The sequence below is a fragment of the Amphibalanus amphitrite genome, unplaced genomic scaffold (assembly GCF_019059575.1).
Source record: "Amphibalanus amphitrite isolate SeventyFive unplaced genomic scaffold, NRLGWU_Aamphi_draft 001502F_arrow, whole genome shotgun sequence".
NCBI classification, from domain to species: domain Eukaryota; kingdom Metazoa; phylum Arthropoda; class Thecostraca; order Balanomorpha; family Balanidae; genus Amphibalanus; species Amphibalanus amphitrite.
This window is the reverse complement of record NW_024882995.1, coordinates 1040-27692: the sequence shown is the minus strand read 5'-3', so window position 1 is coordinate 27692 and position 26653 is coordinate 1040. Positions and strand designations below refer to the sequence as shown.

The window sequence follows — 26653 nt, the reverse complement described above, 5'->3', positions numbered from 1 at the left end:
TGCGTGCTGACACGGGCCGGCGGAAGGAGCCGGGAGACCAAGGACTGACGGACAGACCCCAGCCATGGACCGGCAGCTGGCGCAGCAGCAGCAGCAGCTGCGGGGCCGCGTGGTGCGCAGTGACAGCTACCACCATCAGGACGCCCAGAGCTACGCCATCGCCGGCGGAGAGGCGCACGAGCAGAGCCGACAGGACTCGCGCGTGCTGGAGGCCGAGATTCCGGGCGGCCAGCTGAGCCAGCACAGCCAGCAGCGGCAGCTCCAGCTGCAGCAGCGCTCGGTGCAGCAGCTGCCCGGTGGCGGACAGATGAGCCAGCAGACCAGCAGCAGCCAGCAGGTGCACCAGCAGGTCAGCAGCAGCGTGCAGCACTTTGGCTCCCAGCCGGCACTCCAGTACCAGCAGCAGCAACAGCAGTTCCAGCAGCGCCAGCAGCAACAGTTTCAGCAACACCACCAGCAGCAGTTCCAGCAGCAATACCAGCAGCAGCAGGAGCTGCAGGAGGCGCAGCACTACAGCGTCGCCTACGGTCGCCAGCAGTCGGCCAGCAGCGACTACTCAGGTGGGCCGATCGGTGTCGCCTGCAGCGCCCCAACCCTGTAGTCAGCAGGGCTGCGTATTTCGGTGACTGGCTCCGGCTCTCAAAATCGACACAGACTCCTACTTAGGACATCTTGTTTCAAGTCAACGTAATGCTAGTAGTGCTCAGGTCAGAGGTCTGGTTGTGACGCTGCATGAAACAATCCCTTGCGCGTTCCTTCCGTTGCAAGCATACTTGATAAATAGCAACCGGAGATGAAGGGTGCTGGTGCAGCCGCCGTTTTCTGCTTTTCTCGCCCAAAACGCTCGCATAAAGCAGAAGTAAAGCCTTAGCCTCCACGAAAATATTGTTTTGGTCAATGAACATAATTTTTTTCAACCAGGCAGTAATCGAGTATGGCTTTGCGCCATGCAATGTCGATCCCGACTCCTTAGTATGAGTTGGTAAGATTTTTTGGCGACTCCGACCCCTGGCAGAAATGTCGACTCCGGCCGACCCTGACTCAGACTCCGCAGCCCTGCTACAGAGCACTGGTGGAAACCAAGGCCGTATAAGAGTGGAAACCACAGTTGGAATCCACGCGCGGTACATCAATAGTTGAACGACCGGCATTAAATCCGTCCGCCGGTTATCGTGAAGCTCAGTTGATGCTATCGCCTCTATAACATAAACGACATTTTAATGGATAGACGCAAAACCGCCGGACTCCTAATGGTTTGCGCATAGGTATAGTCCTTAATCGGCTTTCAGTTTGCTCGAGTAACAGACTGATTTTTAGTGTGTGTAATTACATGCCTACAATGGACGCTGTAGTAATAATATGGCTTCAATGATGGCTGACCTGTAATTACAGAGTGACATTTTGAGCTATGTTGTACTTACCTAATTTTTATGTGCCTATATAGTACTCATAGGGCCCACTGCGGTGATGTTACAATTCACTCCACTTCCGTAGCTGGTTTGTTATCCGAATTTAGCTGAGATTTCTTATGAATCTTAACTTTTGTAAGTACACCTTTTTGCGTTGTTCGATGGCCAATCAGCAAAACCCATTCGTCCGATCAGCACATAGGTGGCGCCAGTGAGAGGCATTCCGGCAAAACCTTCAGCATATGGGCAAAACGGAATGCTGATCCCACTCCACAGTTCATCAGTTGGTATTACCTTCGCTATTCCCTATAACTGATTGAGTTCCGGCAAAACTTTTGACGATTTGGATAAATGCTTCGTCATTCGTTAATATCCCTTCGTCGTTCACCAAAACATCCCCATGCTAATTTCGGCATTCCTCATAACATTTCGTCAAAACTAAAAACAGATCGCCCCTTTACAGAGAAGTATAAATATGACCGCGTTTATACAGTGCAGTGCGAGGCATAGGTGCCGAAACTCGTAGACCATTGATCCACATAAAAATCGGTAGCGTTCATGAGCGCCATAGGTACAATGTAGATGGACGTAGCTGACATGTTATCGGCTGATTGAAAAATGGACAGGCAACAGAGTAGAGATGTCAATCGGATACCAGCTTTTTGGTATACCGGTACCAAACCGATACCAACTTGGTATTTGGTATTTCAATCGTAATGTGTTTGGTATTTTGTTGGTATCATGAACCCTCACTAATGTATAAGAGTCTAAGAAATCGGTATAAAGTTGGTATTTCCCTCATTTTCCCAATTTGGTTTGGTTTCGGTATTTCCTCACAGTTTTGGTTGGTATTTGGTTTGGTATCGGTATTCCGATTTTCCGTAATTGACACCACTACAACAGAGCAACAGGCTGGATAAGTTAACCCCGCCTCAAACACCAAGGAACAGGCAACAGGCTGGATAAGTCAGCCCGCCCCAAAAACCAAGGTGTCCGGCCGGCAGGGCCCGGCTTGCCATCTGTCAGCCATTCCCTCGCGAGTCCGACCGGCGCGGCCGCCCGAGGCGTTGTCCCATGACATCGCACGGGCAGTGACGCGATAATGACGGCCGACTTCGTGGTTTGTATCGAAGCGTTTAGGAGTCCGACGCTCAAGAATCTATGTACATGCCTACTCGGTATGGCGCCGGCAGTCTCCTCGTAGAGCTATGGTATAACTGCCTTTTTCGGAATTCAATGGTTAATTGGTTGCAAATTGCGCTGGAACTGTCATAAGCCTCATCCCTGAATGCGTGATTAACGTTAAACATTGAATATGGCTAGATAGGCACTACATCATTGACATTTTGATCATTGACGAAAGTTTTAAATAAACAGCCATTGTTTACGCACAGTACCGATGAATTTTGCACATCGACTAACCATTTTGTGAAATGTCGAAGCATTATGACAATCTGACAAAGTGTTTTGCCTATGACGAACATTGTGCTCAATGACAAAGAGTTATGCAGAATGGTTAAATGGAGTCCAGCCTGTTTTGCCGACCGTCAAACAGTGATGCACATCGCCGATGGGTTATTCTGAATGACGCTTGTCCAAACTGATGCCGAAATGTTTATGACGATTGGCCATCGAACAACGCAAAAAGGTGTAGTTGCTTTGATCTGTCGTGAGCCGTGCACATTTACGCGTCTGCCTACATGTATCCGTAGCTTGAAAGGCTACCTCATACTTTTGAATGAGACTTCCCAAGTTATGCCTGCGTATTCGAATGAGCCATCCATTGGTCTTCCGGCTTATCTATTGGTAAGTATGTATGTACATTCGCGTAGGTATGTGAATGTTTACAATATTCCAGTGGCCGCTGTCGGTGTGTGACCGACACTTCCGTATCTAATTACGTCGTCGGGCGTCCCTGGCACGGCGCCAGATAAACCGTCTCCCCTCCGCCGGGCAGACGGTTTATGAGCGCTTTCTGTTGTGATCGCCGCTCAAAAGTCCGCCACAATGTTTGGTTATCGCGGCCAAAAGCAGCCGGTTTAGGATAACGGCGGTGAAATTACGAGAAAATCGGGCTGATATTTTGAGTGAAAATGCGCTGCTTTTCGTGATCGTCTTTATTTGTATCCCGGGATATAATGTTTTGTAACGCAACGTTTTTTTGTTAGGCACCTATAAAGTAAAAAAGTTATAAGTGCGCATCGGGACAATGTATCGTTCTAAATTCCCGTGAAAAGTCGCTCCCGTGGCTGATCCGTCTGAGCTGTGCCGCGGTGGTCGCCTCGCACCGCTGTTTTTGCTGGGTAACCTTCAGCTGTTCGAGGGTTGGCTCCGGCCCAGACCATGGGCTGCCCATCACAATCACTCGGGCCTATATTTAACGTCTGCTGTAGGCACGGCGCGTGCGCTCGTTTAGAAGCTCGTCCCAGAGATCTGAGGAACAGCTGATATTCCCCTCGGCTTCACCGGTTCACCGGCGCTGCAGCGTTGTAGGACCCTATACCTCGGCTGCTGAGCTGCATCAGTGTTGAAGCGCCAGGCCCGGTAGGCATAAATGCCACCTTCTGCGACACATGTCATGCACGTATCGCATGTCGCATGGATCGCACTTCCCAGTTTTTTTTTTCGTTTAAGTGGCGCATAATCTTTACAACAAGCAGGCATGGGCCGAAATTGAAAACTGACCGCATAGTTTTCATTGAAACTGATTAGATACTTGTTTTATTGCCACATTTCTTCATTCTTTACCCTACTCGCTGGAGAGTGAGACGCGTCAAGTCGCGTGATAGCCTGGTCAGCGGAAGCAATAAATTGCTTTTTGACTCTCCACCCGAAAAAGGGCCCAGATGGTTTGTCACGATTGCTCAAAACGCGTCGTCGTAAGACAGCTGAAAGTTTATATAATTGACCATTGATTTACACCGGGTCTTGAGCTAATAACTGTATTTTCAGGTCATGTTAGGTCGCTAGTCTGTAGCGTCTTAAATGAATCTGCATGGTCCAAAGAATATGTATAACGTAACGACCTTCCCCATTCCTCCATTCCTTCCCCATTCCTCCATTCCTTCCCCATTCCTCGCCCGAGTCGGACGTGCGTCACGATAGGTCCCGGTCTCAAGGTCAAGCTCGAGTTGATAAGAAGAGCGCCGGTGTGGTGTTTTGTTACGAAGAAGAAATACCTGAGAATTGTTTGTGGGTGAAAAAGAATTAACGAAAAATCAAAAACATTTATATTGAAAAAATAAGAAAATTTATTCTCGGCCGTGTATAAGAAAAGCAAGTTGATCGGCAAACCGCAAGATGGCGCGGGCTAAGAGGGCTGCGCCAAACTCGGCGCAGGCAGCCGAATCTGTCGCGGACGATTCGGACGTGGAAAGTGTAGATGGGAACAATGATAATGATAGGGATACGGAAAACGAAGAAGTAAAAGGAGCGGAAGGAGGCTGGAAACCAGCGAGAGGAAAGTCGAAGAAAAAGTACGTATGCAAAGGAGGCCAAAAGGTATGTGGTTTTTCTTTATCCAAAGAGGATAGTATCATGTGTGATGCATGCTGTGAGTGGTACCACCATAAATGTCAAGGGATCTCGGTTGAGGCATTCAAGGCGCTGACCAAATTTGACTTTCTTTGGCTGTGCATGGACTGCAAACCAAAGTTCAGGGCTATGCTAGAATTGAATAAGGGTCTAGAGAACCGCATCGAACAAGCCGAAAAGAGAATTGTGGATTCCATCAAAGAGGCTCACTCCAAAGATGTGGTGGGCGAACAGCTGCAGGATAAAATCAAACAGATGGAGAAGACAGTGAAAGCAATCAAGGACCAGCAGATGAAGTTGGATAGTGCTGTGGCAGAACAAAAGGAAGCTGCGAAGGAGGTTCCGAAGTTCACGGAACAACTGAAGAACAGCACCAAAGAGATCAAAAGGATTGTCGACTCCCAGGGGAAAGCAGGAAGGGAGTGTAATCTCATCATACATAACATACCAGAGAGTGACTCCAGTGAGCCTGAGGTGAGAAAAAAGCATGACTTGAAAGCTTTTGAAGATATTGTTGCTGGCCTCCTTGGGGATGATGTCAAGGTTGAAGTGAGCCAGGTTTACAGACTTGGCAAGAAGGCAGAGGCTGAAGCGGGAACCAGGACAGAGAATGCTGCAAAGAAGAGGCTCATGCTCCTCAAACTGAGGGAGAAAGAGCATGTAAACGAACTGATTAAAAAGCGAACTCTCTTGAGGGATGTTGGGTTTCCAAATGTATACCTGACAAGGGACTTGAGCCCCGAAGAGAGGGAACAGGAAAAGGCTTTAAGAGAGGAGCTAGAGAAGAAAGGTAGGACGACGCACGTCATCTTTCGAGGAAGGGTTGTACCAAGGAGGTAGAACACCCTCAAAGTCTGTTCTGTCCTGTCTGTATTCAAATGTTAGCAGTCTGAAAAACAAGATAAATGAGCTTAAAGGTTTGGTAGAACATAAGAAACCAGATATTATAGGTTTGACTGAAGTGTGGATGAAAGAACACATACATATGGAGGGATACCATCCAGCCTTTCGTTGTGATAGAAGTGGAAGAAAAGGCGGAGGGGTCATGCTACTTGTACAGGAGAGCTTCAAGGTTACGGAATGCAATGAACTTAATGATGAAGGATTCGAGGAGGCAATTTGGTGCAAAATTCACCTGGGCAGAACTGAGGAACTGCTGGTAGGTGTATGTTACAGGTCTCCTTCTAGCTCTATGGAGAACAATGCAAAACTCAATATGCTTATTGAGAAATCCATTGGAACTGGAGCTAGGAACGTGCTTATCATGGGAGATTTTAACTTCCCGCAGATCCAGTGGCAGAATGGGTACGTTGAAGGTGCAGAGGAGTCAGAGGCAACACACTTCTTCGAAGCCACACAAAATGCCTTTTTGAGCCAGCATGTTGATGTTGAGACCAGATTTAGAGAAGGATGTGTGGCATCGAGACTTGACCTGATATTCACCAACAGAGAGCATCTGGTTGATGAGTTGGAGGCTGGTCAGCCTCTCGGGAAAAGCGATCATGTGGTCCTGACATGGAATTGTATGTACAATGAAGATAAAAAAGAAAAGCTCAAGCAAACAAAGGCAGCTGAAAGGCGCGACTACAGGAGAGCCGACTATGCTGGAATGCTGGGTAGCCTCAGAAATGTCGACTGGAACGCGCTGGAAATAATGAGCGTTGAAGAGACCTGGAGCTGCATAAAGGAGAAAATCAATGAGAGCATTTTGATGTATGTGCCATGCATCAAAACTAAAGAGAGGCGTACAAAAACAAGATGGTGGAATAGAACACTTACTAAAGAAGTAAAGAATAAACATAGATTGTGGAAGAAATATGTACAGACTAGATCAGCAGAAGACCACGCAAAGTATGCTCAACAAAGAAATAGGACAACTAAGGCTATCCGTGATGCACGACATGCCTATGAGAACAATCTGGCGAGAAACCTGAAATCCGATCCACGGAAGCTGTACAGGTACATTAGATCGCAGCAGAGGGTGAAAGCTAGAGTGGGTCCGCTGATGACTAGCTCAGGTAAGCTGACCTCCAATGACAGTGAAGTTGCTGAAGAGCTTAACAGTTTTTTCAAGTCAGTGTTCGTCTCAGAGGATGCAAGTAATGTGCCCGACTTTACCAGGGAAACAGATAATATGCCAGTACTGCAGGATATTGATATTGATGTCATGGATGTGAAGAAGGAACTTGATATGCTTCAAATGGACAAAGCACAAGGCCCTGATGGAATCCCAACAAACATTCTTAAATGTTGTTCAGATGCTCTGGCATGGCCGTTAACAATTCTGTTTAAGAAGTCCCTCAGTGCAGGGGAGATACCGCATGACTGGAAGAGTGCTACAGTGATACCACTTTTCAAGAAGGGTAAAAAGTCATCTCCCAGTAACTACAGGCCTATTAGTTTGACGAGCCAAACAGGAAAGGTTATGGAGAGGATAATCAAGAAACGCATCATGCAGCATATAGTGGAAGCTGGATCGCTATCAGTACACCAGCATGGTTTTGTACCCAGGCGATCCTGCCAGACCAATCTACTCGAAACTTTTGAGGAGTGGACTAAGATGCAAGATGAGGGCGAAGGAATGGATGTGATTTATCTGGATTATAGTAAAGCCTTCGATACTGTACCACACAAACGGCTTATCAAGAAGCTGGCTGGTTACAACATAACCGGAAATGTCTTGAAGTGGATAAGTGAGTTCCTTCATAACAGAACGCAAAGGGTTTTTGTCCAGAATTGTTATTCCGAATGGGCTGAAATTACAAGTGGCGTTCCCCAAGGTTCGGTGCTGGGGCCCGTTTTGTTTGCCCTGTATGTAAATGAGCTCCCCGACCTGGTGAAAAGCACAATGAAAATGTATGCGGATGACTCGAAACTGTTTGGAAAGGCATCAACTGAAGCAGACGCATTGCAAATACAAGAAGACTTGGATGTTTTGTCAAAATGGTCGGAGAAATGGTTGCTCAAATTTAATGTAAGTAAGTGCAAAGTTATGCACTGTGGCCGGCAAAATCCAATGGTAAAGTATTACATGAAGCAAACAAATGGTGGTAACATGGAGATTGAAGCAACTGAATTGGAGAAGGACCTGGGAGTTTTCGTGTCCAATACTTTAACCCTCGCATGTGTAGGGGGGGGGTCGGATGGACCCCCCCCCTATGGTTTTTCGCGAATAACTCGCGTAAAAAGCGGCCGATCGCGACGAAACTTTCAGTACCCTCGCATTGATCAATTTTACACCTACCCTGAAAATTTCATGACCCTGACCCAAATGACCTTTGACCTGTGACCTCTTTTCCGAGACCATGTTTGGCCGGAATCGCGATTTCGCGTATGTCGGCTCGCACTAGCCGCACGTTTGCAAGCTTTTCGTGGTTTCAAACGTTCAAACATGTGATTTGATGTTACTCCCGTGGGTGTCAAGGTCATCTGAAGGTCAGGTCAGGTCAATGACCTTTGGTGACCTCGGGTGACCTCGGTTCACTTTTTCGAGTTTTACATGTTTCTAGGCTAGTTTTTGGAGCTGAATTCGAATTTAGCAACCATTTGAACATTTACGAAGTAGTTTTGGTGACTTCGTAACATGTTACGAAGCTGTCAGAGGTGGTTGACACGTACTACGAATACCCGTCACGACGCCTACTGGTTGACCTGACCTGACCTGACCCGACCTGGTCTAAATGCTTCAAGACATCATCTGTGATCAAAACTAACACGATATTCGTGATCAGCACCCCGAAAAACCCCTTAGCAGCCACACTTTACGACTTTCTAACAGGTCCCGATTTTCCCGACTTTGGGTCATTGACCTGACCTGGAAGGTCAACCAATGACCTAGGACCCTAAAATTGGGTATCATCGGCTTCCTCTCGTCACGGGCAACACGCTCGTTTTTTCCGCGAAGCTCTAGCTCGATCAGGGGCCAAACGGCAAGGGGGGGGGGTCCAACCGACCCCCCCCCCCTACACATTAGAAGCTGGAAAACGCCGCACACATGCGAGGGTTAACGGCCTCTGTCAACTGCGCAAGGGTGGCTAACAAGGCTATGGGAGCCTTGAGGCTGCTGCGGATATCATTTGACAGATTAACAGTTGAAAATTTCAAGCCATTATTCACAACTTATATCAGACCTCACTTGGAACATTGTCTACAAGCAACAGGGCCATACATGAAGAGAGACCTAAAGATGCTGGAAAAGGCGCAAAGAAGGGCTACAAAGCTCGTGCAAGGACTACGGGACAAAACATATGAAGAAAGGTTGAAAATTTTGCAGCTCATCAGTATTGAGGAAAGGTACAGGCGTGGAGATATGATAGAAACCTACAAGATGTTGACAGGAAAAACCAATGTGGATCCGAATCAATTCTTTGTCAAGGAGCAAGGTCACATGACTAGAGGACACTGTTTGAAGCTCAAAGTGAACCGAGTAAAGACCAAAGTAAGGGCAAAATTCTTCTCAAACAGAGTGGTCCCTCTCTGGAACAGCCTCCCATCAGAAGTGGTAGAGGCAGAAACAACAAACGCTTTCAAGAACCGGCTCGATAAGTTGAAATATGGGTACCAGTGACGCTATCCTATCTGTCTGATCCCTGATCATTACCTAGTCTCCAAGTACTTACGATGTGGGCACTGAATAGCCTGCCTAAATCAGCCCACTATCCCTAATCTAATCTAATCTAATCTGACCTTAACGCATTTAATGCCATGAAATCTTGCGTCTTGGAAGTAAACTTTAGGAAATAGCGCGCATCCGAGTCCTCAAAACTTGTATATCTCCGATTTTTGTCACTCGGTCGGGTCAGTCACGTGATCCCAATTACAAGTCAGTGCCTACCCATCTCCCCCCTCGGTTGTAGTGTAGTTATGTAGAAGGTCAATAGGCCTGACAACGGTACAGTGAAGGCTGTGGAATTTAACTAAGCCTTAGCCATGCGTTTTGCTCTTCCGACTTTACCCGCAGAATGAGCGGTAATACCGTTACTGGTGCATTTGCACGGCCTCTTCAGTTCCTCCTGCGTGGGGCGAGGTCGGCATTTGGCGTGTTGACCGTCTGTCTGTTTTATTAGCCCCCTGCCGGTCCTCCGCCGCACGGTCAGGGGGGTCCGGACGGAACCGGCGCTCACCAACCACGGGGGGGGGGGCAAAACGGAGGGAGGACGGGCAGCAGTCTTCCAGGCGTCGGTGCGCCCACCGGCCGCGGTGCTAAAATTAGCACCTGTGACTGATAAAAGAAACAGTTTTGAGGTCCATGAGTCAAGCGGCGCGGCTGGCCGAGGAGGCGGCCGGCGGCGGCGGCAGCGGCACTCGGTGCGGTGCGGGAGCGGAACGAGGAGCGGTGCGCGAGCTCCGGCAGTGTGGTCACAGGTGGATAGAGTCGCAGGCAGAGCCCGTCTCACGGAGCGCAGAGAGCCGGACAGGCGCCGAGTACACATTACATATGTGAGTGACTGATGTCCTGCAGTGCGGAAATAAGATTGTCCTGTACTATTCAGCAGTTAGCAGTTAATGTAGCCATTGTTCCCCTGCAGCCTCACGGTCTCAATTTGTGATAGACATATATTTTACAGATACCGGCATTTCTCACTGGCTTGCGAACTTTCAAATACTTATTTTTTGGTCATTCGTTTTGCTTCGTTGCGCGATCATCATCCATGATCCATTTTTCATTTAAATCTACCTAAATGATATCCATCAGTTACACTGTTGCACATAATTATTATTTGGGAACCGGTTAAGTGTCATTTCTGACGGAACTAGTCTTGCTATGAAATGACAGACTGTTGGTTGGCAGTCACGATTCTAATAATAGGTGTGTCATTCTATGCTTAGGCGAATCGAAGATACCTATTTCACCCAATGACATTTCAACGTCCTCGTTTATTCTTCTGGACACCCGAATAGCTGTGGCTCTAAACAATCCATCCGTCACTTAGTAAAATTGTGACGCTTGAGCACCTTGGTGCCGTTCTAAGTTCTTCTTTAACAAAGGACCTGCTTTAATGTTTTTCAGCATCTATATTACTATTTGAGGAGGGTGCGTCTGTCCGTTACCGAGGTCCCGACTTGGTGGTGCTTTGCGTGGACTACAGGCCAGACCGTTGCACCTAGCCCGGTGAAATTTGCACAACTTATAGATCAAGGATGCGCGACGTGCCTTTGAGGGGTCTCAGCTCGATCGGATTGGTAGGGAGCGCGTGGCGCGTGCTCAAAAAGTGCGAATTCGCGTCATAGACTTTACATGTATAAATCGGCTTGCAAAATCGGGCGAAAATGGCTAAATTTGCCCCACACGGGTCCGATCCCCGTGCAACATCTCGGTAACCGTGCGCCCGATCGGCACGGGGAAAACAGCATCGTGTAGAGAATCGAATGGGCTATTGAATGGTGTGCGTTGCAGGGGATGGCACGCGCCACGTGCCCCTATGAGGATACTTTTATTGAAAAATTGCAGTTTTTGACGGATTTTGGGATTAATTTTATTTTTAGTTGACCGTTAAACGGAGCGAGTTGGAATAACGCCTGTTGGGAAGAGAAATGTACCGCCTCTCATGGGAAAATTGTGAAAAGCTAATTGATCCAAATCAAGGTGGTACAAATCACGGGAGAAAATATTGTTTGTCAATTTTGTGCCACTTCATTAATCACACGGGCTTTCCTCAATGATCTGATATCTCTGGCAATTAAAAATGGCACCGTTGGAAAGAGCATTGAATTCTGTCCAAGGCTCAGTCTTCATTTTTGCATTATGAATAACAGTATTCTTAAAAATGCAAATGTTCTAAACCATTACATTGTAATTTTTAGCGAAATTCATCGATGGCCCTCAAAAGACTTCACGCCAGTTTTCGAATCATTCTTAACTAGAACGCATGATAATACGACACGGGCACCTCGATGCGATGTATCTTTTTTGTTTTCTTACAAAATGCTTGGCCGTCAAAAAGCAATCGAACGAAATGGATACCAACCAAATCGACACAGACCAACCCAATACCCACGGGTCAAAAATAACCCTTCTTCGCGTTGCGGAGCACGCGGGTAACCCTAGTCAATACCTAAATACGCCCGGTTATATATGACAAGATATAACCGGTTTTTCCGCGACACTACGAGCGTCTTCTCTGGGGCGGCCCCGGAGCCGGGCCGGCCTCTGCGAGCAGCGTTCGGCGGCAGGCGGGCGGCCGCCTGCGCCCCCGGGCGGCAAGGCCGCTAAGGCGGCGGCCTCCTCTGATTGGTGGAGCGACTCGTGTCACGTGACGTTGACGGCGCGGGGTTTGAGTGCATTTGCGCGGTCACTCTTTTCTAAGCCGCCCGGTCCGACGCAAGTCAGCAGTGTTCTCGCTCTGAAATGTTTTTGCGTTTACTGTGGTCGTGTTCAGTGGAAACTGGAAGACATCAAGGGAAGTATAAGTTCGGTTTTATATCAATGTGATATTGATTGACGAGGATGTTTTTTTCCTTTCGGGGTTTTTATGTTTATTTTTTACTGGTTTGTTCTTTCTGTCTGATTTTTTTCCCATTTTCGGCATGAGGTTTGGTTATTTTTGTGCTTATGTTATGCTATCACGGTAAGAAGAGGGTCGATGAGCAATGGGTCGGCAAATGCCCGGTATTATAGGTTCTTTGAAGGTTAGATGAAACAACGAAACTTGGACTGCTGGTAGAAATAGGTTTGGTGTGTTTTTCGGATTTTGGGAGATTGAGTGTAGGTATTTGCTAGGTGTAACATAGCTGTAACTGCTTTTTGTTTCTTCCCTGGAACGGAGCGCCGGACTTTGCCATTCTACACTCCGTGTGAGTGAAATCAGCTCATGCTTTCTCGGTGTAGCAGCTCAGAGTGCACGGCCTGGCCGGCGTAGGGTTTGGTGGCCACGTTGTGTTGGCCGGTGGTTGTGCAGAGAGTTGGTAGAATTGCCGTTTGTGGTACCTGGTGTTGGTTGAACTGTGGTTCCCATACAGGTGAACGGTTACTGGCGTAAGGTGTGCCAGGTGGGCGTACCCCGTGGAGAATGAGCTGCTGGTGATGTTGGCTCTGTCCGAGCGTGTCCGAGCGGGGTTTTCATTAGTGGGTTAGAGATTGTTGATAACAAGGGTACCAACTACCGGGTGAGACTTGAGAGGGTAAATGGAGTTCATTGTAAGGATAACCAATGCAATGGTATTTGTCTAAGATGGTATTGTTATCTGGTGTTGATAGGTTGGAATGAAAGGTTTAGTGGGTGATACAGAGGTACAGAGGTGGTACAGTGGAACCCAGTTTGGGTGTGATAAGTCTCGGCGGACTAGGATATTTATGGATTAGATGGGGAATTATGTAAGGTGGTTTTGGGATGCATTAGCGATAGCCTAGTAAGTTACAGGCTATTACCCAGAGGAAGTTTTCACACCCATGTTTAAAGGCTGCAGTAGGTATGCCATTCTCTAGGATGCAGTTTTAGGGTAGCCCGTGATTGTGTGGCTCTCACTCTGCATTGAGGTACGAGTTAACTGAGTTTCGTTTTTTATGGTAGTGGCGTTTGTAAATCGGTTTTTTTTTTTCAGAGTGAGGTGCCTTTCTTGTCGTTGGTCAATAGAGCATTGCCAAGGCATGCATAAGCGACATCTGCAATATGCATATCCTGCCGATATGTCATCACACGCATTGTCAGATAAATGGCTCCAGTATACTCGTATATAGCCCCTTTTGATACGAGATTTCGGCTAAAAATGGTTATGTGACACATTCTGTTTTTTTTTTCCATGGCTTGGTGGTTGGCATCCGACTCTGAACGGCGACGGATCGGCACACTCGGCGGGGCCGGCCCGCTTTGCCAGAGTCTTCTTTGGCCGCTGGAGGATTTCTTCACAGCTCCCACGTCAGCTGAGGGAGTTCCGACCCCTCCCAGCTCATCTTGCTCCAGTGGTACTGCCTAGCAGGTCTTACGGGACATCGTCAGGTATAGGCCAAGCTGGCCGGGGTTTTGAAAGGTACGTTATTCCATGTACGGGGCCCGATACATACCTGTTAATGGAGGTTCTAGGCGACCCGATAGGGTGGATAGTGAACGCTTGGGCATGGGCGATATCGGCATTTTTGAGGAGATATTTGGTTCCAGCATATAAGAGCATATAAGATACCTCACATGATGCATATGAAACGGTGGCGTAGCTAGGGGTCTAAGGGGACACGTACCCCACCTCCCCATCGGGTTCAAAGGGAGCCTCGAGTCAGAGGGGCCCTGCGGCGCCATTTAACCACTGGGGGTTAACAATGGCCATATAGAAGGGCCCCATGGGGCTCATTAGAGCACCTCATGGACCCTAAATTGTCACACTGATATCTCTTTAAGGGCCCCACGCCGGATTCTGAGGGCCTCTTGTGCTTTTTAAGGGCCCTTCAGTGGTCTCCAAAGGCCCCTTACTGGCCTCTGCAAGTTCTTACCGGCCTATGAGGGCCCAGTTCTAGGGGCATTTCCCGCCTGTGATGGTCCCGCAATTATTTTTCTGAGAGCCCTATAACGGCAACTGTGGGGGCCCTCGTCGGCGCTTATGAGGGCCCACACCGGTGTCTCTGCAAGGGTTTCACACCCCCAACTCTGAGTGCCTACACTAGTGCCTATTAATGCCCTATATCGGCGACTCTGAGAGTGAGGACCCAAATCCCTACCCAACACCGGCGCATCTAAAGGCCACCCACTGGTGACTTCTGAGGCCCCCCACACCGGTCCGGTGGCTCTCAGGGCCCCACCGGCGTCTGATAGTACCATGCCGGTCTCTAAGGACCCCACAGAACTTCTTCTGCTGGCCTAAGGGCCTCTTGCCGGTCACTGAGAAGTGAGAACCCCTGCCGGCTTGTAGAGGGTTCGCGTCCGCAGCTCAGGCCCCACACCCGTCTGTAACGGCTCCACACCAGCGTCTATTAGGGCCCACAGCAACGCCTGTAAGGACCCTCACCGGCGCCTCTGAGAGAATCACACTAGCACCACTTAGCGCCCACACCGGCACCTGCATGACATTCCCACACCAGTGCCTCTTAAGGCCCCTTACCGGCGGCTCTGAGGGCCCTACGCCGGTGATTCTGAGGATGCTAACGATAACCGAAGGCACCATACAAGCGCTTAGTGTCGCTGAGCTTTTAATCCCATACCGGCCTTCCAAGGGCGCCACGTCAGTGCACTCATTGCCCCACACCCCTCCCTTACACCCGGAGCGGGTAAACTGTGTACCTATAGCAACGATTTTACCACAGTTGTACGCTATGTATTTCTCAAAGTTGACTCAAGCTGGTGCAGTATAAAATCTGGCCTGCCAAACTTATGGCCAAGGTCAGGCCCAAACAAAAGCGGGATGACGACAGCGGATGTCAAATCGATACTGTAATAGCGGAAACCATTCAGATGGCAAGGAAAATGCCGTGTGTTTATATTTAGGTGTATAAAGGAAACAAGAAGTCCGGAAAAGGGAGGGAAGATCCTTTCTCGCTGCCTCAATGTTGAGGGGGCGCCGCCCCCTCGGCTCTCAGGTTGGGGGGGGGGCTGCCCCCTGTTTCCTGGGTCTATTAAAATTACTCACCAAATAAGGGATAAGGGTGAAAAATTGATGGTCAGATAAGGCCTAAAAGGAGTGGGAAAAGAATGTACAGCAAAATTTAATACAAGGCTGTTATGTGGAAAGTAAAATGGCTATCGATCCATGCAAATGCTTTTTCTTGGTAAAATTGGGAGTAGAAAATGGGCTTAGAAAATGGAGGCGAGTGAAAAGTGATTTGCATTTGGATGTCGTTTCCCACCTAAATCAACAAATTTTGGGACACTGGTACGGGGTACCCCTCGCCAGCATCAGGGTTGACGTCACTCAGGACCTGCCTATGGTTGGTTGGTGGGTGAGTTACTGTACCTTCTATGGGTGACATTGAGCCAGCTCGGCGTTTGGAGGCAGTAAACACCTCCAAAACGTGTCGAACTAGGAAGCAACGGCAACCTTCATACCCATATTGGCCTGTTTACAGCGTCTGTATGCCGGTCATTTGGTCCCTGATCAATCCCGAGCTTCGTGGAAAGGCAAGCTTGTTGCCCGTGGCGGGTGATGCGGATACTATCAGATTTCAAAAACGGGTATTTTTGGTATTCAGGTCGGGTAATTGCCCTGAACATTCGGGAGAATCTTGGGATGCCCAATTCTGCAAGTCCCGGGTGGAGCTCGCTAGTCTGCCCGGAGGGTGTCCCATTCTACAACGACCCCGTGACAGCTCGCTAGTCTGCCCGGGGATGTCCCCTTCCACAACGACCCCGGGGCAGCTCACTAGTCTGCTCGGGGGTGTCCCCTTCTACAACGACCCCCGGGCAGCTCGCTAGTCTGCCCGGGGGATGTCCCCTTCTACAACGACCCCGGGGCAGCTCGCTAGTCTGCCCGGGGGGGAGGGGTGGCCTGTTTCTACAACGACCCCGGGGCAGCTCGCTAGTCTGCCCGGGGGTGTCCCCTTCTACAACGACCCCGGGGCAGCTCGCTAGTCTGCCTGGGGGTATCCCCTTCTACAACGACCCCGAGGCAGCTCGCTAGTCTGCCCGGGGGTGTCCTCTCCTACAACGGCCTCGGGGCAGCTCGCTAGTCTGCCCGGGGACGTCACTTTCTACAACGGCCTCGGGGCAGCTGTCTGGTCTGCCGAGGACGTACTGGAGCTGGCTGCCGCCAGGACGCCGGTATAGCGCAGGCGTCATTCCGGAGGCTTAGAATGCTGATGCCGGCGCGCGCTGAGAGCTCTCCCCTTTTTGCTGGTCGGCTATCTATGACCTGATTACCTATAGTCTCGTGGTCACTGTTTTAACCCCTTGCAAAGTTTTTAGGTAACATTCATGGTCGTTATCATTGCCACGTGTAGCACAGGGGCTAAGGTACACGTAACAGTAGCTGCGGCCTCTGTTTTCAGTTGCTTAACAACCAATGGGTTTCCATGTTTTTTAAGGGGCGGCGCTAAAATAATAACAATAATAACAATAATACAATAATAACAATAATAATTAACAACAACAATAATAAAAGAAAAAGTAGCTCGCTAGTCTGCCCGGGGAAGCCGTTTCTCATGGCCTCGGGTGCTGCCCGGGATGATCCATTCTTCCACCTTCTACAACGGACATGGGGCGGCTCGCTTGTCTACCCGTAGGTAGCTGCCACTAGGACGCTCGGTAGCGCGGGTGTCCTTACGGCGGCTTAGAGCGCTGATTCCTGGAGCGAGCTGAGAGCCCTCCCTTTTTTTTTGCTGGGCGGCTGTCAACGACCTCCGTTGATACTGTTCTAATCCCTTCAAAAGTTCTGGGAAAATTAATGGTCGCGCTGACAGGCATGTGCATAGGGTTAAAGGTAAAGGAAAATACAGCTTCTGTTGTCAGATGCCTCAGAACTCATGGATGGTTGTTTTTTTTTTCGGCGGGTATATCTAGGGCCTTTAGTTGGTGGAGGCTATCATTGCAGTAGTGGCTAATGCTACTGGTTGTTCGTCCTGCTGTAAGGGCTTCGGTATAAATGCCGTAATATTGTTCTTCATTGGTGACCGCTATATCGCTCACATCCATGTTGGCAGGTTTTAGGGATCGTGGCGTGTCTGGTAAGCTTCGGGCCAGGTTGAGGAAATAATTACCTTCCTTCAACCAAGCACGTATTTGGGTGGGTTCCGCCACTGGTCTCGACACTGGCGGCGACTATAGGTCTTTTGTGTTAATTTGTATCCCCCATTCGGTATGCTGGTCTCGGGAAGGGGTTGTTTTATTTTGGCGCATTGGTGTCTGGGTGGATGTATTGAATGGGTGGGGACACCATTGCGCCGCGCGGGGGGAGGGGTGGCGGCCCGTTGGCAGGGCAGTCTCGGTTGAGACATGTATACTTGCTATAGTATGTTTGTGTCGTGTTCATTTGGGCTGAATATACCAATAGCCCCTTTTTGTACAGCTACAGTGTTTTCCTGGAGGGAGTTGGTTGTGAGGTTTGCGCTGAGATTGGTTACGCATAGCATAGCTAATTGTCTCTATGTTTGCTGGCAGCTCGAAGGGGAAGAGGAAAATACGCCCGGTTATATATGACAAGATAATAACCGGTTTTTCCGCGACACTACGAGCGTCTTCTCTGGGGCGGCCCCGGAGCCGGGCCGGCCTCTGCGAGCAGCGTTCGGCGGCAGGCGGGCGGCCGCCTGCGCCCCCGGGCGGCAAGGCCGCTAAGGCGGCGGCCTCCTCTGATTGGTGGAGCGACTCGTGTCACGTGACGTTGACGGCGCGGGGTTTGAGTGCATTTGCGCGGTCACTCTTTTCTAAGCCGCCCGGTCCGACGCAAGTCAGCAGTGTTCTCGCTCTGAAATGTTTTTGCGTTTCCCACCCACCCACCACCATTTTTGCGGTTTTTTTTTTTTACACGCACCACACTCTTAAATAAAGATGGGTTTTTCCACAAAATGTGGTTTTTTTCCCCAACTAGGTCCCCCGTTTTTTTTCTAGTTAGGACTTTTTCCGGGGGAGGACACACACGACAGGGTTTCTAGTGTGGGTGGGGACACCATTGCGCCGCGCGGGGGGAGGGGTGGCGGCCCGTTGGCAGGGCAGTCTCGGTTGAGACATGTATACTTGCTATAGTATGTTTGTGTCGTGTTCATTTGGGCTGAATATACCAATAGCCCCTTTTTGTACAGCTACAGTGTTTTCCTGGAGGGAGTTGGTTGTGAGGTTTGCGCTGAGATTGGTTACGCATAGCATAGCTAATTGTCTCTATGTTTGCTGGCAGCTCGAAGGGGAAGAGGAAAATGTATTTATGTTTAGGAGTTCGGGGATGTATCTCTTAGGTATACCTATTCATTTGTTTTACGCAAAGTGGTATTTCGATTGCCCATGAATTTGCAAATGCTTTGTAATTGGTTTCATACGTTTCCCCAGTGACCGTCTTCACGCTGTATGGCGTGTCGTGTTCCGATCGGCCCAAATTAGTCTGCCGACTCATTGACTGGGCGGAGATAGAGTCGGACTGAGTCACCGCCGTGCAGTCGGCCTCTGGAACGGAGCTCCTCGTCGGCCAGTGCCAACCGCCGAGCTAATGGGGCCCCGACAGCCCCCTCCGACCGGGCCGTAAAACAAGGCGGGCTGTGCAGTGACAGCAGCGCTGTGCTGCTAGACGCCTCCAAATACTGGAACTATCGGCGCGTTGACGGTCTTGTTACTCTGTTTTATCGCTGTTCGGTAGTCGGACGCGCCCGACGGCAGTCTGCTCCGTGGCGTCATCATGCCGTCATTGCGGCGTCATCGGAGCGTCATTGGGTCCCCCTGTGACGCAGTGCTTCGCTCGCACGTGCGTCGGCGGCGCGCTCTGGCCGGCCTCGGTCGGTGTCAGGTGCCCCCGTCCCGCAGCGGCCCGGGCGGCAGCCGTCGGTGACTCAGTCGGCCCGGCCCGGCAGCCAGCCGGCTGTGTCATCTGGAAGCTAACCCGGTTTCCGCTAAGAATAGCGCTGCTCCAGCGGCGGCGGGACGGAGACGTACCCCGGGAGCCGGTGGGACCGCTGGCCGACGCCACTGCGGAGAGAGACGGGTGTCGGCGGTCCACCTGTTAGCGGCCGGTGGGCGCCGCGCGGGGCGGCTGTCCGGGGGAAGACGGAGTCCGCCTCCGAGCTATATCGGGGTGGGCCCCATGTGTTACCGGGCCATCCAACTCGACGGCTGTGGAATGCCGGGCCCTGGGCATTAGGGACAGATGTTTTCGCAGCGTCTGTATAAACGGCAGCAGCCTCTTCAAAGCTGGGTCAAACGCCCTGCTCTATTGCACACATTCGCTTGGGTTGCATGTAAAGCAGGGAATGCGTCAATTGTATGTCATGCACAGGCGCGTACCAAAGAACGATAGGCATGGTTGATGAACCTGGACGCTGCAGTGACGCACTGCTTCTATCAGACCTACACCGAACAGTGATTGGCTCGCCGACTGACCCGGACCGAACAGTGACTGACTCACCGACAGACCCGTACCGAACAGTGACTGACTCGTTAACAGACTCGTACCGATCAGTGACTGACTCACCGACAGACCCGTACCGAACAGTGACCGACTCACCGACAGACCCGTACCGAACAGTGACTGACTCACCGACAGACCCGTACCGAACAGTGACTGACTCACGGGCAGACCCAGACCGAACAGTGACTGACTCGTTAACAGACTCGTACCGAACAGTGACTGACTCACCGACAGACCCGTACCGAACAGTGACTGACTCGCCGACAGACCCGTACCGAACAGTGACTGACTCACCGACAGACCCGGACCGAACAGTGACTGACTGCGACTGACAGACCCTTACCGAGCAGTGACTGGGCGGCGCTGGTCGCCTCTGACGGACCGGGATCTGAGCATAGCGTCCCGCCGCACAAATGATGCCGTATTTTGGCAGTCGAGTCGGTGACGGGCAGTCTGCTGTCACGGCCGTGCCGGCGCGCTGGCAGCTGTCACCCCACGAGCCGATACGACTGACGAGCAGGCCGCGGCGGGACAACAGCGACCAGTCCCTCCGTCACGGGGAAATTCGACGGCAATGACCTATTCCTTCTTATTGAACTTTAATGACACATTCTCACTTGATAATATTACCACTTAATACGCGTGAGATTATTTCATTTGTTGAAGATTTGAGTTAAACGTACGGCTTCACTTGCCCGGCTCAGGTATTTAATAACTTCCAGTTTAGATTTGAGTTACGCATCCATGCAGTTTAAAGTCACAGTAAATGCACCTTTCAGCACGTTTTCTGATGAACGCCGTCCCGTTTACGTTTAATCGCCGGACTGACCGCAGTGTCGGTCTGATTTGCTTTGTAGGTATTGGTGCTCTCCCTTCTCTGTTTCCATTGAGTATCTATCTGACCCCCGTGTCTCTCGTCTGCTCTGTGTTGGTGTCCTCCCCGTTCATCTGGTTCCATCACTACCATTTTAGTGAACATACAATTGTTGTCCCACTGATCCCCCGTGTCTCTGGTTTGCTCTCTGCTGTTGGTATCCCTGCTCCGTTTCCACTGAATTACCGTTTGCTGACGGCCGTGTCTCCGGTTTCAGTCACGGACCAGTCGGGTGGCCAGCACAGCACCATGCCGTAAGTATAGATCGGTGGTTGTCCGTTCTACCCGTGTCCCCGTCACCGCCGTGTGACCCTCCGTCGGTCAAATCGCTGCTCATGACCGTCCGTTGTAATCGAGGCTCCTCTGTCACCCCTCTGTGCGTTTGGAGGCAGTCGGACTGTGCATCAGACCAGTGCTGCTATTTTGTCATGCATGTGTCAACTCTGTAACTTAAATGTAAACCCATAGCTGATTCGCTTGATAGTTGCTACTCGATCGGCTTGCGACTTCATTATCATTTCGTAAGTTTATGTTGACTATTTTAAAGATCGGAAGCTCGTCTTAACCACTATCCCTGTGAAGCGTATCGAAGCTGTGGTCAGAGCCAAGATTAGGTACTTTACTAATAGTCAGAGCCGTCTGTCGAAAGCAGCACTTCATGTGTGCTAAAGACTAAGAGTGTAGACTAGAGGTGGCAAAATGTGGACCCGAGGACCCGGTCCAAAGAACCAGTCTGGACCCATATGGGTCCAGACCGGTTCCTGGAAATTTTCTGACGAGTCCAACCGGGTCCTACCATAAACTGTACATCTTGCACACTACACATTATCGCAAAATATGAAGTGAATGAAGTGAATATTTCTTGGCACACAGTACTCATGAATATTCCCAGTGGGAAATACGCTGCTTTACATGATGCAACTAATGATACCTACAAGTAGTTTGTATTAATCGACTTTTGGGGAATCGGGTCCAACTGGTTCCGATTCCAACTAAGGCCGGGTCCGACTGGTTCCAGAAATGTCCAGCCGGGTCTGGTTCGAGTCTGGTTCCCAAAATTTTCATCTTTTGCCACCTCTAGTGTAGACTACAACCAGAAGTGTTGGTGACAAATCGTTAAAAAGGCCTGTTTATTAGCTAATGTGGTAGGGAAGCCGAGCGTGATAAGAGGCGATGTTAGCCAGAGTTGCGCGTAAGAAATGTTTAATCCGCTGCAGCGGATTAAACATTTCTTACGCGCATAGGTACTCTGGCTAACATCGCCTCTTATCACGCTCGGCTTCCCTACCACATTAGCTAATAAACAGGCCTTTTTAACGATTTGTCACCAACACTTCTGGTTGAAGTGGTATACTCATTGCTCTATTACCTACTCTAGAGGCAAATTAGGGCACTTGACATGTTTACTCTAGGTTTTTTGCTGCATAGAATAACTTCTAAGTTGCTACTTTTCCTAGTTTGGGAACTTCTTAGCATTGGTTTATAGGCATTTTCCAATCAGTTGGGGTATGGAGACTTGCCTAATGCCTATTCTATTGATACTGGCATCCGCTCCTGTCAGAAATTGACAATTATCAACATTTGATTACATGTAACGGTCATTTCTTTTTTCAGGGCCGGCGGCCCCGCGTCTCCGCCAGTGTTTGAGCAGATCTTCAAGAATGCCCGTTTCGCCCAGGGAGGCAATGCTCTGTTCGAGGGCCGGGTGCGGGGCAACCCTAAGCCCAAGATCTCATGGACGCGCCAGGGCAGACCCATTCAGGGTAAGTACGCGACCCCTCCCCCCCCCCCCACACACACACACCAACCAATTAGCAAATATTGAGTCTCCGAAGTCACGGGTCAATGAGATAGATGAAACACCCATCATTCCAGCGTGGCCATCCCCCAACGGCCGGCCGGCTCGGTCCGCCGTGCTGCACCGGCCGGGCCGGCTATCGGCCTCCGGCCCACAGCTGGACGGTATGCTGTGCCGCATTACACGCCGGCCGTGCGGCACAGCCTACCCAGCCAGTGGTAGGATCGGCGGCGCGCCGCGCCGGTCCCCGCCGTCCCGTACGGGCGCGCCGAGCCGTCTGGCAGCGAGGCCGGTACGAGTGGAAATTTAATGAGGGTGCCGTGTATGACACGCCGAGTTAACGACTGACAACCAGCACTGGCACTGAGAGCGGTGCGAACTAGCGATATTTTGGTAGCTTGCAGAGGGTCACTTATGACGTCATAAGTCAGTGATCTGACCTGACCCGAAAATGCCGTTGGGCCACAAGATACGGCTTGGATTAAAGTTCAGTTATTCTAACCTCACCTCTTTTTTTCGACATGTCCTGAGCAATAAGAAAAGAAACATCTAGTCGGATACCATCTCTTCCAGCCTGCCTTTCCCGGCAGCCCCTCGATCTGCGGCACTGACTGATGTCGGTCTGTCGTGTGGCCGGCGGCGTCTGACAGCGGACCCGGTGGCCGGCGCCGACTGAGGGGTGAACCCTCCCCTATCCGCCGTCTGCCAGCCGGGCCTCTGACCCGCCGTAAACAAAACACCTGTGGAGCGCGCCCGGTGTCTGGATAGCGGGCGGCCGGGCGGCCGGCTGATGCCGGGCCGCGGCTCCTAACATGGCTGCCGGCGGCGGCCGCTGGAAGACGATACCAGGCCGGCAGGCCGATCACCGGGGCCGGCTCGGCGGTGCCTCTGTTGTTGTTGACAGGCACAGGGGACCAGTCAGTCCGGCTATTTCGGCGGTGGGAACAGCTGACGTGGCGCCCGGCTCCAGCCGAGTGTGTCATAGAGAACCGCAGCACTCGGCCGCTTAAATCAATAGAGACGTGTTTTTCGCGGTATTTATCGCCCCTCGGTGTCTAGAACAGCAACATAGCTTATTGATGTGACTGGTGGTATCACCCATCAACTCTGGAACATGCATAACACATTGACTCAGGATGTCACATTAACTTGCAATGTCTTAGCAATAACAGACAGAGGCCCAGGCTAACACATCTTGCTAACATCCGCACTTGGAGGGGTGAGTGTTTTTTTTTTTTACCACACAAAGTTTCTTTTCATCATCTGATAACTTTTGTTCTCAGGGTGGGTCATAATGTCAAGTTCAGTAGCCCTGCGTCTATAAGCTTTCGGATTGTATCAATACGACGGCCTATTTTCTAGAAGTGTCTGATTTTGTGCATTGTGGTGTCCCCACTCCCCACTGTGCCAGAATTCATATTGCTTGGATTTTCATGTGTCTGTGACCAGGGCCCAATCTTACCAAATGCCGTGAACGCGTATTCACGGCATTTGTTAACATTCAAAACTATTCAACATTCATTTATTCATTCGTTCGGGCAACATTGATAATCATTTACGCTATCAAAATCATTGGACAAGATGAGCTGGATGTAAATAAAAAGGATATCTTTGATATCAGTGCCGTAAACTGTGGCCAGTGTTCTCCAATGTCATACCGGGAATCCATAAAACCCAATCGTCTTCGTCGTCATATAAACCCCAATCGGCCGTGGCGGTGTGTCCTATTTAGCTGTGTCCGGGTGTCCGCAGCGTCCAACAAGTACCAGCTGAGACACAATCAGCAGACGGGCGAGGTCAGCCTGCTCATCAGCCGCATCGGGCCCGGCGACGAGGGCGAGTACACGTGCATGGCCACCAACCAGTACGGAGAGGCCGTCTGCACCGTCTACATTCAGCCCGAGGGTGAGTGAGAGGACGGGGGGGGGGGCTTCTGTACCGTCTACATTCAGCCCGAGGGTGAGTGAGAGGACGGGGGGGGCTTCTGTACCGTCTACATTCAGCCCGAGGGTGAGGAGAGGACGGGACAACCGTCCGAGGGGGGGGCTTCTGTACCGTCTACTTTCAGCCCGAGGGTGAGTGAGAGGACGGGGGGCTTCTGTACCGTCTACATTCAGCCCGAGGGTGAGTGAGAGGACGGGGGGCTTCTGTACCGTCTACATTCAGCCCGAGGGTGAGTGAGAGGACGGGACGCCGTCCGAGGGGGGGGGGGGCTTCTGTACCGTCTACATTCAGCCCGAGGGTGAGTGAGAGGACGGGGGGCTTCTGTACCGTCTACATTCAGCCCGAGGGTGAGTGAGAGGACGGGGGGCTTCTGTACCGTCTACATTCAGCCCGAGGGTGAGTGAGAGGACGGGGGGCTTCTGTACCGTCTACATTCAGCCCGAGGGTGAGTGAGAGGACGGGGGGCTTCTGTACCGTCTACATTCAGCCCGAGGGTGAGTGAGAGGACGGGACACCGTCCGAGGGGGGGGGGGGGCTTCTGTACCGTCTACATTCAGCCCGAGGGTGAGTGAGAGGACGGGACACCGTCCGAGGGGGGGGGGGGGGGTTCTGTACCGTCTACATTCAGCCCGATGGTGAGTGAGAGGACGGGGGGCTTCTGTACCGTCTACATTCAGCCCGAGGGTGAGTGAGAGGACGGGACACCGTCCGAGGGGGGAGGGGCTTCTGTACCGTCTACATTCAGCCCGAGGGTGAGTGAGCCGTGAGCAGAGGGGATGGGGCGGGGTGCATCTGCATTGTCCAACCCCGGCACAGGAACGTCAACGCGAATAATGTTTTGCAGAGCGATGCAAGTACGATAAAAAATGACCTGTTCGGTGTCTGGATAGATTAATACTAAATCATCAGTAGGTTTGTTCTGCGACAAGTTGTACGCACGGCCGTTGACCATTTATATAGGAGTGCGATAAGTAGAACGAGTGCTCGATTCAGTGGCTGGGACGTTTTGTTGGGCGTGGCGATAGTTAGGTACTAACGTCACGTCGTATCACACCTTCACATGTGTCGTTTCCTCCGGCAGCCGCCTTCCTCCAGCAGCAGCAGCAGACCACCCAGCAGCAGCAGCAGATGGTCTCTCAGCAGCAGCAGCAGCAGCAGCAGCAGCAGCAGCGGGGCGGCGTGCAGCGGCGCATGGTCGGCGGCCAGCAGCACATGATGCAGATGCGCACAGAGACCACCTACGAGACGGACTCGTCGGGCCACACGACCACCAGCACGCGCACGGACCGCCAGTACCACACCACGCCCTTCAGCTCCTCCGTCGAGGTCAGTCGTGTGTGAAAGGTGGAGTCTGCTAGAGGGAGGGACGATCAACCATGATGTTTCGCTACTTTGTTATGACGGTACATGAAAGGATCTGTCTTCATTATGCTTTCAAACATCACTGTTTATAATATAACCGCCTGTGAGGCGTTGGACAAAAATACTTCTTTCCGTATTTATTTAGAACGTTTTTTTCATTACTTTCATTTTTAGTCTCGATGGTTCGTTGATAAGTAGCGCACGGCTGTTGTCCCACCCGTGGCGCTGTCGTCCCTCTGCCCCTCTGCTGTCCCGGCTCTGTCTGTGTCATCCCGCTGACCCGCCCATCCCGCTGTGACCCGCCGTTCGGCCGCAGGAGTTCCGCGTGGACACGTTCGAGTACCGGCTGATCCGCGAGTCCGAGTTCCGCGAGGCGCTGACTCGCCGCCAGCCCGGCGAGCCGGAGGTGGTGGTGTCGGCGCGCCGGCCCGGCCCGCTCAGCCCGCCGCAGCTGCAGGGCAAGCCGCGCGCCAGCAAGGTGCAGGAGGGCGGCTCGGCCACCTTCCAGGCGCGGCTGGCCGGCAACCCGCCGCCGCGCATCACCTGGTTCAAGGACGGCGCGCGCGTGCGGCCCGGCGCGCGCGCCACCATCTCTGAGCAGGACTCTGTGGTGTCGCTGCACCTGCAGCAGGTGCAGCCGCAGGACACGGGCCACTACACGATGCTGGCCGAGAACCAGGCCGGCTGCGTGGTGAGCTCGGCCTACCTGGCCGTGGAGCCGACCACGCCGCAATACGGCCAGCACCAGGTCACCCAGCGCACCGACCACAG

General features: G+C 51.2%; 1 protein-coding gene across 1 annotated transcript; it reads left to right on the top strand.

Annotated features, from left to right (window-relative positions):
• LOC122373477 (bromodomain-containing protein DDB_G0280777-like) lies at window positions 1-26653 on the top strand (the record flags this gene model as incomplete). Its single annotated transcript, XM_043351579.1, has 6 exons — window positions 1-560; window positions 20996-21032; window positions 22393-22541; window positions 24329-24481; window positions 25602-25846; window positions 26199-26653. Coding segments are annotated over exons 1-6 (1535 nt in total), but the record flags the coding sequence as incomplete, so codon positions are not given.